The sequence below is a fragment of the Alosa sapidissima genome, chromosome 5, assembly GCF_018492685.1.
Source record: "Alosa sapidissima isolate fAloSap1 chromosome 5, fAloSap1.pri, whole genome shotgun sequence".
In the NCBI taxonomy this organism is placed as follows: Eukaryota; Metazoa; Chordata; class Actinopteri; order Clupeiformes; family Clupeidae; genus Alosa; species Alosa sapidissima.
The window spans coordinates 30231624-30244744 of record NC_055961.1 but is presented as its reverse complement, the minus strand read 5'-3'; the positions used below and the strand labels follow the sequence as shown (position 1 = coordinate 30244744).

General features: G+C 44.6%; 1 protein-coding gene across 4 annotated transcripts in view; it reads right to left on the bottom strand.

Moving 5' to 3' along the window:
- eda (ectodysplasin A) overlaps positions 1–13121 on the bottom strand; it is a 44696-nt gene that overhangs the window by 14458 nt on the left and 17117 nt on the right. For all 4 annotated transcript variants that reach the window (XM_042093922.1, XM_042093923.1, XM_042093924.1 and 1 more), the window contains exon 2: positions 5187–5289. In XM_042093922.1, coding sequence (XP_041949856.1) covers positions 5187–5289 — 103 coding nt within the window. The remainder of the gene's footprint in view (positions 1–5186; positions 5290–13121) is intronic.

Sequence of the window (13121 nt, the reverse complement as noted above, 5' to 3'; positions counted from 1 at the left end):
TTATATTTCCGGCAGTTATTATATAATCAGCTTGGTATCAAAGTTTATAATGGCACAATGACACAAATGCCCCACACCCCATCATCAGAGAGGAACCTAGGTTTAAGAGATCTAGAATAATTATAACTTTTTGTTTCAGGGGGTGAAACAAAAATAGCTTAATAAAACACCTTCAAATATAACAACTAATGCAACAAAGTAATATTCAGCAACTGTTTCAATATTACTTAAATTCCAAGGTATGATCTCATAGTTCTAATCTCCATTCTGTATAAGGACCCAGCTCCAAGGGCCCATTTTAGTGTTGTGTTGTAGAATTGTATTGTTCCTAAGTCAGGCACATCAAAGATCCTTGATTACTAGCAAGATAGAGCAACGTAATTCGTTACTATGGGAGCAAAACGGGACAGTTCCGGTCTGCATAAGTGGGAGTGTCACCTTATGTCACTATAATAAAATAATATAATAATAACATTTATTTATATAGCACTTTTCAAGCACAAAGCACAAAGTGCTCTACAGACAAACAAACAAACAAAACAAAGCAAAAAACAAAACAATAGTAATGATAACAACAATAATAATAATAATAGTAATAATAATAATAATAAAAATGATAAAATAGTAAACTACCAAACTACAAACACAAACTTAACTAAATATATATAAAAAAGAAAATAGAAAAGGTATACAGTATAGTACCCAAGACAAAATAAACAAACAGAAATGATAATAATGATAATAAATTAGCAGAGACATGAGTGGAATCATTCACTATTTAAGGAAAGCAATTTTATATAAGTGGGTCTTTAGACTAGATTTGAAAACAGCCACAGATGCTGCAGATTTGATATTATAAGGGAGGCTATTACAAAGCTTGGGTGCTCTAACTGCAAATGATCGGTTACCCCTAGTTGACAGTTTACTTTCTGGAACAACTAAAAGTCCCAGGCTGGAGGATCTGAGGGGCCGAGCTGGACAGTAGGGGGTTAATAAATCTGTTAAATAGTCAGGTGCCAAACCATGTAATGCTTTATAGGTAATAAGGAGGATTTTAAAATCAAATTCAAATCCTAAATTTAGACTTTGTCAAAAGTCTGGCTGCTGAATTCTGAACAGTTTGTAAACGAGAGATGGAATGACGATTTAAACAGGTGAATAAGGCGTTGCAGTAATCAAGTCTAGATGAGACAAATGCATGTATAATTCTCTCTGTGTCCTTTAAAGAAAGCATTGATCTGATTTTGGAAATGTTTCTCAGTTGATAATGACAGGACTGCACAAGGAGTTTTACATGTTGGTCAAATTTTAAATCTGTATCAAATAAAACCCCTAAGTTTCTAGAAGTACTGTAGTCTTGTTATTTGAGGCTAAATTTCCAAGAAAAGTCTTAGCATGATTATAGACTTTGTCAGGGCCAATGAAAAGGACTTCTGTTTTGTCAGAGTTAAGCTGTAGGAAATTCTGAGACATCCAGTCTTTTACATCAGCTATGCAATCCTGCAGTACAGTTAGCTTGTTAAGCATGCTTGGTTTGACTGAGAGGTACAGCTGTGTGTCATCAGCATAGCAGTGAAATGATATGTTATGGTGGCGAATTATGTGGCCTAGAGGTAACATATACAGGGAAAACAATATTGGTCCTAAAATTGAACCTTGGGGAACACCACAAGTAATAGCTGAGGTAGAGGAAGTAAAATTACCTATTGAAACAAAAAATGTCCTGTTGGATAAATAGGATATGAACCAGTCCAAAGCAAGACCCGTTATGCCAACCCATTCTCTTAGTCTTCTAATTAAAATAGCATGATCAATGGTATCAAAAGCAGCGGTGAGATCCAGCAACACCAAAACAGAGTGCTCACCAGAATCAGCTGCCATTAGTAGATCATTGGTTACCCTGATAAGAGCAGTTTCAGTGCTATGCATAGGACGAAAACCAGACTGAAATTTCTCCAGGATGCTATTGCCCTTTAACACTTCAGAAAGTTGCATCAAGACCACCTTTTCCAGAATTTTGGAGATAAAGGGCAATTTAGAGATTGGACAAAAGTTTTTTAGAATGGAAGGATCAAGGCCAGGTTTTTTTAGGAGGGGCTGGACACTGGCTGTCTTGAAAAGGTCAAGGACACACCCTGAGGAAAGATAATTATTTAAGATTGATAGCCTAGGGCCTATAGCACTAAACACTTTTTTGAGAAGAGTGGCTGGTAAAATGTCTAAAGGACTAGATGAAGGATTCATTGCTGCAACAATGTCAGTGAGAGTCTGTATAGAGATAGGTCTAAAATAGCTCAGGTTATTAGGGCAAGAAGGGGGGCATGGAACATTAGCAAGAGACATCGGAGATGGGATATTTGATCTAATATTAGCAATCTTATCAATAAAAAATTATAAAAACTTTTCACACTCATCAGCAGAGGATGCCAATACAGTGGCGGGAGTAGGATTCAGGAGGCGATCAATAGTATTGAACAGGAATCTAGAATTGTTTCGATTGTTAGCAATAAGGTTTGAAAAATACACTAAATAAACTTTCTCTCTTAACAAGCAATAAGAGCAGATAAACATAATTGTGTTCACAGTATTATTGTCTATAATTATGTATGATACCAATTAATCGTTTTTAGGACATGGAATGAATAATTTAATTAGTCTGTGAACCGAGCTAGCTAGCTAGCTAACGCTAGCTTTAAACGCTATACAAGTGAATGGGAGTAGCTATGGCAATACAGCTATGCGCTAACAAGTGACTAGTAGTTGAAGGACTTTGCTTAAACTTAATATACTGACTAATGTCAGTAATGTTATTCAGCTAGTTGTCATTTCAAAAAAATTACACTTCTCCGTTTAAAATGTTACCTTAGCTAAGAGGCTAGCTAGCATGCTAACAACCAGACAGTAACTGGCAGCAGCATGGTCTGATATTAAGTTATTTTATTACAAATCCGAACACTAAAAAAATACACTATTAGGCTTGAAATGATTACAAACACTTACAGAGTATGACACAATTTTCCAAATAACCCTCAACAAATCCAGAAAGACATAATGACCAATTTATTGGTAAAATTCCACAAGTCTCCATTGACATTAGTGCAGCAAGGGCTTACTCTGGTCTGCATAAAGGGGGATTTCCCCCCCCTCCCCCTTGCAATAATCGAACGCGGAAGTTGTCGAACGTTTGCGGCTCTCGCTCCACTTTAACCCTCTCTGGGCACATGTCCAGTGGTGTAATTATGTAGGCCCCTATGCTTTTCCCTTTCATGTTGCTAGGGAAACAGGCATTGCAGCCAAAGTAGGCTAACTGCTACAAAATTATGTCTGCAAGATTGGCTGTCAAGCTGAGCTAATGTTAAGTTGAAATATGAGGACATGAAACTCCATCAAAAACTAAAATACAGGCCTACCTCTCTCAAACACACACATGCACAGATGATGCATACGAGCAATAGAGAGAGAGAGAGAGAGAAAGAAAGAAAGAAAGAAAGAGAAAGGCACAAAGAGTTGCACAATTAGACATACAAACTGAGCTTTTTTGAAATGCTCAGAGCGATTATAATGTAAGTTCTGTAAATCAGTGGAACCAAATTCTTAGTTATTAGTAATGGTTCCAATTATCCTTCGCTTTTAAGGCTTGTTTGTTGTGGGTTCATCTTTTCATGCCAATCACATATTTTCTCTTTCCCTCTTTTTTGCGCAAATGTCCGGATATATGCTTCACAATGGTTTTGGGCATGTTAAGGATGCGGAGGCCAAACAGCCATCTTGTTGGCAGCCACACGCTTGGCATCTTTCTCTGCCAAGTCTGCCAAGATTTCCTGGCATTCATCAACCTCTGACAAATACACTGGCACACCTCGGTTCCCTCCTCTACGGTGGGTGTACAGAGAGACAGAGAGAAGGGGGGGGTAGAGAGAGGGGAAGAGAGAGAAAGAGAGGGGGGGAGAGAGAGACAGAGGGAGAGGGAGAAAGAGGGAGAGAGAGAACACAACAAAGAGGAGTAGAACATAAGCATGTGTAAACACTGTAAACAGATTTCTTCTTTTAAAGGAGGGGTTCACATTGTCATTCAATTAAGCCGCTGCAACATGCCCTCAGCTGTCATATGTACATAAATTCTTCTTCTACCCATTTCTATCCATCAAAAACAAAAAAAGCGATGAGCTGACTAAATGATTAGTCAACTCTGCCGTTTGTCTGTGGCTTACCCTCACCTAGCCAGGCATGAATCTGGGCACATCATCCCAAGCGTCTCCCTGAATCACTGTTTTGATTGGCAAGCCAACAAGCATCTGCTGCCTCCCACCCACAGCACCAGAGAGGAAAGGGGATCCTGCACAAATCAAATCACCGGCAGCGAAACGGGACACTCACGAGAGCCTCGCGCCACCTGCTCGTCACCACTCATCTGACTGCTTCTTGGACCGCGCCAGTGGGCAGGAATGCCTCTTGTGTAACACGAGAGCAAGCGGGACGAAGAGGTGTGCTAAGACTATGGGACATATGAGCATATAAAATATGTATACACACCTGGGGGGGGGGGGGGGCACTGGGGGTTCTTGACATTCCCTGACACTCAGTATAATGACAGAAGCCAAACATCTGACTGCTGCAGTTCTCATATACCCACATCTCAGCCTGTTCACAGGGGCCGGCATTCTCCATCTCCACAACAAACGGGCCCGCATTCTCCACCACCACCACTACCACCACCACTGACGGCAGATACCACTGGATTCTGCTTTGTGTATGTCACAGCCGCAGACATATGCACACGAGAGATATGGGCTCAAGAGGCCATCAACATTCTACTCCACCCCCACCCCATCGCTCTGTCTTCTGAAAAATATGCAATGTTGACCACATGCGACAAATTCATGCAATTCTTCTCTGTGTTGTCAGACTTTGTTAACACCTTTAAATCCTGCCACATCCTCCAACCCCCACCGCTCCCCCGTACACACACACACACACACACAGACACACACACACACACAAAGTCGGACCCAGTAGAGGAAAAACAAATGACAGTTTAAGCAACATCTGACGACACACATTCAACATTTCTCCCTTACGGCGCTGTTTACAGTCATGTTCCGTGGGAGGCCTGAGCGCTACATTAAACATTTCATTTTGACTGATGATGTGGGAAGAGGCTTAGAGTCTCCGAGGCTGTGGGATACCTTGGTCTTTTTTGCCGTTCTGGCTTCTCTTGATGCGATGGACGACACTCTCGGCGGTGAGATGAGAATCCCTCAGGCTGCTCCGCCGATGGACACTCCCGCTCTGGAGGGACAATGACATATGAGAGGGGGGGGGGGGGCGGGGTTTGGACAGACAGTTAGCCTCCAATTCACATTTATTTAGGCAATATACAGACAATGACTTAGGCTGATCTGACGGCGATTTTTTTTTTCGCCCTGCAGCTTAGGCTGGAGACCAGTGCATCTATTTCTGCTGCTTCCGTTACATTTTTGCCGGGACCAATCACAAGCTGGCTTATCCACCTGGCGCGCTATTGGCAGGTTTAAAACAATAAACAGGCTAAAGCGCCCGTACCATGAACGGGTCCAAGTGCCTACAGGGACCCAGGTTCGAATCTGACCTGCGGTCATGTCTCGATCCCCCCCCCCCCCCATCTCTCTCTCCCACTTACTTCCTGTCTATCTTCACTATCCTGTCGGAATAAAGGCAAAGAGCCCAAAAAATATACTTAAAAAAAAAACGATGACGATAGCGGGAGAGCCTCGCTCTGCAAGCCTCACCCGGTTCGTTGGTCAGATTGGTGAATGATTATCCAATTGCGTACAGAGTCATTTGAACTATGCCCGTTGATCATGCCTCTTGTGCAGTAGAAAATACATACCGGACTCCCCAGACCAATGTTCAGTCTTAAAAGATTGAGCTTGGTCTGGTGAAAGCCAGACTAGACAATAACGACAAACACGGACAAAAAAAGGTAAAGTTAAAGGTCGCCGATATTTAGCAGAAGCTTTTAACCGAAGCAACACAGACATGGACAAGGTTGGGGAATGAAACCCTGACCCATCGATGGTCAGCTGCCGGCGAGGCTGCCACTGGTCCACCACTAATCCCACGTACTGGTTGTTTCTGGACACAAAGAGCGGGTATGGCCAGTGTTGGCAAAGCCACTCCAAAGTAATACATTAGAAATTACTTCTTGCGTCATAGAGATATCAGTTGGATTACTTCACCCACTCCAAGAAGGCTGTGTTCCTAGCTAAGCCATTACAATTAGGAAGTGAAAAGCAAATGGACCTGGCATCTCTTTACTGCCACATGTTGCTGTGTCCTTTTTTGTCTTTTCAAGAGTGTTTTGATTTCTGTGATGTGTTACACAATCAGCTCAAGGTTCCTGAGCAATAAGGACAAACAGACAATGATCACATCACATCACAATGACTTGAAATGTTAAGTAACTCTTTACATACACAGAGGAAAGTGCAGTTACTTCAGCCAGCATGTTCAAAAATGTGTGTGTGAATAAGAGATGGACTGTTTCTATGAGCAACAGGAAATTAGGTCTGGGAGTGGGAGTGTGTGTGTGTGTGTGTGTGTGTGTGTGTGTGTGTGTGTGTGTGTGTGTGTGTGTGTGTGTGTGTGTGCTAATACATGCCCGTGTGTGTGTATGAGCGTATCTGTGTGAGTTCCAGGGAGCCCCACTGATTTACAGCACCTAAGCATTCCTATGGGATGATCTTCCACTTCCACTACACATTACTTTCTCTGTCTATTCCTTCATCCCTCTCTCTCTCTCTCTCTCTCTCTCTTTCTCTCTCTCTCACACACACACATCAAATTATCATGGGACAAGAGCGTTTTTAGGATAAACACAGTGTGACCGTGTGAATGAGTAATTCCCAAGGCCACTTCACAGCACAAACACAGGTGGCCAGCAGGATAGAGAGCCGTGGGATTGTCCAACTCCATGGACCCTGACCCTCTCTCTCTCTCTCTCTCTCTCTTGATCAAATTGACCTAATGGCTTCTCCCCCGTCCAGAGCCAAACCCCCCCTCTGTTATCATGCATGGGCTGGGCTGACGGAGGGACGCACTGCCCTGCCAGTAACAGTGCTGAACTCCCTGATCCAGTTCAGCGCTTTATTCTCGTGCCTGCTGCTAATGTTAGCCAGGTGCTGAAGAATGCTCTGAGCCAGGTTTGCGTGCGCTCACACACACACACACACACACACACACACACACACACACACACACACACACACACACACACACACACACACACAAAATATACTCAGGCTGGTTAACTTCCAGCTGAGCCGACAGACTTGTACATGTTCCACCTTTATGATGAGTAAGCATGTCTGCAACATTAACCTTTTAACACAGTCTACTGAGACAGGGATTGGGGGGGCTGCATCAGAGAGTGAGCATGTGTGTGAGAGAGAAAGCATGTCCAAGCTTATAACAATTAAGGGAGCACTGCTAGCCAGAACAAACTGTCCACTCATTTTCATTCCGAAACTCCCTCACTCATTCTTAGAACGATGGGGCCCATGATGCTTGTGGACTTGTGACCTCAGCCATTCAACCCCTTAAACTCACGAGACGGCTTCCCATAACCCCTCTTCCCTTCTCCGCCCCCCCCCCCCTCTGATAACCTCAGTCTTGTCCAGCAGCGTCCGCCTGTGGCCCCGGGTACAGTGAACCACTGGCCCTCGGCCCTGCTGCCAGACCCCCCTTATGCCCCCCACCCCAACCCGGCAGCAGCCCAGGCAAGGAAGCTTGACTCAGACCGCCCCCCCCCCCCCCCCCCCACCACTACCACCACCACCTCCATCACACATCCCACAAGAGGTGTACACTCACAGCCCCCCTCTAGGAGCGGAATGATCCTTAATGACTTCAATGCTCGTGGAATGAAGCCACTCATGATCTTCTTAAAACAAAACCACACAAAAAAACACAAAAAAAACGACCGAAAAGAAACGATCCAACGTGGTAATGGCTTCGTTTTTCGCTCCCCCCAGCTTTCAGCCACTTGTAAAGAACACCTCAGACACCCGCTTTCAGAGGACTTGGCCTGGACCACTGTACATCATGTTCAACACGATTCATTAAAAAAAGGAGGAAAAAGAGAGAGAGAGAGAGAGAGAGGGAGGGAGAGCGAAAGGAATTCATCCCATATCTTAAGTCCTTAGCCTACATCGGCTTGTCAAGGTGTAGGGTGTCACACTTAGTGGATTAGGGGATGAAATTGGGAGAGTTTGACAGGAGCTTGTGTTCGCTGCACAGGTGTAGTTTTTCAGAGGGGGAAAAGCTAAACTAACAAATCTTTCCCCCTTAGATAAACTGTCTAAGGAGCGCCGTGATTTATGACAAGTGTCAAGGGATTGGCTTTCATATCCCTGTTGAGAGGGAACAAAGCTCAGGAGCACGCGCCCCTGTGTATGTGTGTGTGTGTGTGTGTGTGTGTTTGGCGAGCTTGTAAATGTCTTGAGAATGGAACGCTCTTTTAAGTCGGCCCATCAGTCAGAGTGGCCCACAGGGCAAACACGAGTGTTGTACATCAACAACAAGCCGTTTATAATTCAGTCCCATGGAAGAGACTCAACCCCCTCACAGCCCCTGTCCAAAAAACACATGCACACATTTACAAACATTCAGAGGAATGCTGAAAGTGGCCACAAAGCACGGATTAGGTTGCTGAGGTTTCGGGTTTAGACAGGTACGGGCGCAAAACCTGATCCAGCGGGCAAGAGCGGATGGCAAGGCCAGGTGGGAACGTGATCAGAGGTGAGGAAGGTGTCAGGGTAGGAACAGTGTCAACCAATTGAACACTTCCATAAGTTATTTCCACAAACAAATAAGATTAATGCAGCTTCTGATGAATGTTAGTGAAGAAGCAGAGAAAAAAAGTGTTTGATTTTTCAGTGGATGTGTGTGCATGAAGACTCTCACTTTCCAAAAATATGCACACAACACTCAGGTCATGTGTAAAGTTCTACACATGTCAAATATGCACATACAAGCATGCTTGAATTCCCAATTGACATTTAGCATTGTACAGTATATTGTGTATTAATATGAGAATGTGAGTACTTAAAAACAGCCTTTATGAGACTTCAGTGAAAACTCTGAAAAGCAGAGGATGAAAGGACAAAGAGACCTGGTGGATGATGGAGAAGGTAGAAGTAGGGGTGGAAGAGGAGGTGGTGGAGGAGGAGACTAAGATGGGAGTTGGTTTGACTGGGGTACTGACCTGCCAAATGCTAACCTAATGCCACACTGTCCTGAAAAGGCTCAGAGACGAGCTGTCTAGACTCTGCAACATGACCCTAGCGTGGGACTCACTGGGCGTGAAGGCCCGCTGTACTGTGAGGTTCACATTCCACCCTTTATCCCCACCGAGTGACTATACCTGCTGGAGAAGATGAGATTGGAGCTATACACACACACACACACACACAAACACAATCACCTTACACAAACACCTTACATAAACAAACACAAAGATTTACCACACACATAGACACAACGCACAAAGATGGAATCAACTGTAATTAAAGACTATAAAAGCGGTAATGTGCTGTTAAAAAGATACAAAAGATTTATGTAACTTAGGTCACAACCACTATAGCGTGGTATGTGCTGGTATTGGCAATTGCAAGCCTGACTTTGCAATTGCCAATACCAGCACCTTTGTGTGTACTTGTGTGTCTGCTTGGCGTGGGTGAGTCACTTGCTCCGACTTGTGTATCTGATAGGATGCCTGTGTTGAGTGACAAAGCACACGCATAGGCCTCCACTTCAAACCAATTTGATATGACCCATGAGAAGCCCCCCCTCCCACACACACACACCCCCCCAAAAAAACTACAGAACTACATGGACCAGCCAAAGAAATGCCGGCATTTCCGAAGTCCCCGACCAGATGCATTACACAGAAATAGTGCTTTTCTAGGAACCAGATTCCTTTCAAACCCGAAGCTTCACTGACCTCCTCACAATTCTAAGGCTTTCTTCAGCCATTCTGAGGACAAATACATCTATAATAATATAATAATAATACGTTTATTTTATACAGCGCCTTTCTCAGCAAAGACAAGCTATGTGTATAGAGCTGTGTGTTAGGTGTGTGGAGGAGAAGTGATCATTAAACAAAAAGGTCTTGAGATGTGCTTTGAAGAAAGGAAGAGAAGGACAGGCACGAAGAGGTTGGGGGAGGGAGTTCCAGTTTGGGGGCCAAGGCACTGAAGGACCTGCCACCCAGGGTGGAGAGTCTGGAGCGGGGGATAACTAAGAGGTTTTGGTCAGAGGATCTGAGTGAGACTAAGAGATCTTACTATAGACTTATCCATATGGAAAGCCGAAGTAGGCTACAACATCTAGCACACTGAAAGTGAAACACACACACACATGTATGCACGCTTGCCCACACCTATTCTCCTGAGCTGCATTATCGCTGCTGGCATTGTTAAATATTGTAATGCCACTCATGCAGCGACTTGTTGTGCATTTTTGGCAGGGCCCTGGAGTGCTATCACTTTTGGGAATGCTTTTGGGAAAGCAGATCTGTCGCTCCAGGCTACCGTTTTATTGATTTATTTTCAATGGGATCTGCGAGTGCGTGCCACGCCAGCAACGGGCCTCACCGTTGGCAGCTATCAGGTTCAGCTCATCTGGTGCCCGCTCGCTCGCTCGCCCACCTGCCGCGTGTCACCTTCGCTGCCGCCGCCGTTCATCTATTAAACATGGAAACCAAAGCCAGTAGGGGGTGGCTCGCCAACTCCTGGCAGCGACCGAAGCAGGACCCCCACCACCTCAAGGCTCTAAACTTACTGCAGTTGGATGCACATCACAAACATGCCAGCCCTGACGCAGGTGTGCTGTGAAAAGCGCTGAAACTCTGCACGGCAGACTACTGGGCACGGCCAGCCGCTCCTGAAGAGCCCGCCCGCCCGCCCGCCCACCCCCTGAAAGCACGCGGCACAAAGGGATTCCGTGCCACACCTGACTCGCGTTGCGATAACATCTACAAGCTGTAAATTCATTTAAGAGCACAAAACCTGAGGTGTATTCTGTCTGAGGAAGAAGAACAGAACAGATCTTTCTCTAATAATGACTGTTGAAAGCACAGAAGTTAAAGATGAAGGAGGAGGGATGAAGTGCAAACGACTGAGAGAGTGCAGGAGACAAATGGAGAGAGGACAGAGAGAGAGTGCGGAAGACACAGAACAGAAGTGTGTGTATGCAGTTGAGAGTCCGCAGTAGTCTCTATAGCCACAGTATTTATTTGAACATGTCTCTCAAACGTAAGCGCATGTGTTGGACATGTTTGCCTACAGAGAAAGCAATCGGCAGGAACTAACTGCAGGAAGTAATCATCTTCTGTCCAACACTAAAGCACCCACATTGTTTCAGAAGATTTCAAACAGGGAGTAACTCAACAAATAAACAGCCACACTACTGTTTACAGATTCCATTGCTCTGTGTAGACTATAGATACTGTTTATATGAAACTATGGAAACGCTCTTCCAGGAAGGAGGGGTAGATGGGGAGAAGACCTCCAAAAGAGGCCCACTACACTCCTTTGAGTTGCCCTTACAAGAAAACCAACCTCTACAAGGTGTAATGTGCAGTGCTGATTTCTAAAGATAAAAGTGTTTTCTAGGCCTGCCAGAGTGGTTTGATTCTGAAAGAACACAGAAACAGTAGTGGCTGCCCAGTGTCTCTGTGTGTTGAGAGTTTTGGTTTCAGATGATTTTCATGCATTCTTTTACATTTTTTATTGTCAGGAACAACTAAAATGGAATGATGTCTGAAATGGAATGCACAAATGTTGAATATTTTTCACTTTGTATTCAGAATTAAATAACTGTTGCAAGTCTAGCATTGTTTCAAGCCCTCACACCATGGTCCAACTGGCAACATCAAGAGCTCAAACCAGAATCCCACAGACTAGCCATTGCATTGCAGGACCAGCCATAACATCTGACGGGACCTCACCTCAAGCTGTTTGGATTTCATTAGAGTGAGTGAGCATCCCTCTGATTGAACCGCCTGATGACAGAGCAGTCAAGACAGAGCTGGAGAGCATCCACATCACATAAATAAAAGGTCCATTCAGCAGACTTGGCTCCTAATCCGTCAACATCTTGACCATCTGAGCTGCGCAAATCATAATAATGAAGCTTTTTTTTTGCTTTGGTCGAGCCCTTATTGTCAGTGACACGCTTGTCTGATCGCCTCCCAGAAGAGCTTCTCGGAGCCGGACGGGGGGATGGACCAGGCGACGGGTGCCATTGGCTCCGAGGAGATGCTTAGCACAGGGACAGTGGAACAGGCCACACGAGAGACAGACGTCTTAAAAAGGGCCAACGAGAGCCAATAAGTGCCTCATCTTCCTTCAACACCTCAGTGGGCAGACGATAAATCGGCAATAGCGTCTCCATTTTTTGAAAGACAAGGGCACAGACAGCGTGAGTGAAAGAAAAGCAGGCAACTGCTGGTACAGTTGAGCTGGTCCCAACACAAGCACAGAGTCCACTCCACTCCACATCCACTTCCAATGACAAGGCAAATGACAGTATAATATTCTCCTCATTTATAATAACTGACTGAAGCTTTCTGGGACACCTTTCAAACTTCACTTCCATTGATGAGATTTAAAACAAATTAAAAATTACTACAGGCCTGGAATTGTTTTGCTAAACACAAGCCTTAAAAAAATTGTTTATGTAGCAAAGGGTGTGTCCAGCTCCTCTGATGCTGGTTCCCCAGCACGCTTAGGCACGGGCAAAGAGTCCATCAGCACTCGAGCTGACACGGATCGCCAATTTTACAGTAAGTGAGTCCAGAGAAGAAACGATAGGCGGAGACTCCCTTCAGGGAGGTTAAGAATACTCACATGAAAAAAATGTGCTGCAAACAACTTGACAGAAGCATGGTCCAGAGCATTTTGAAGGCCTGTAGCCTTGAACCATTATCGGGTGCCATGTATAATGAGTCAACCAAAGAGACTTTAACGATTTTAGTCATGGGAGCTGTGATGCTAGTGGCAGGATCCCCAGCACATAGAGCCCACAGGGACCTGGGTGAGATTGACCTCCACTGATTCCCTGATTCTACTCCCATC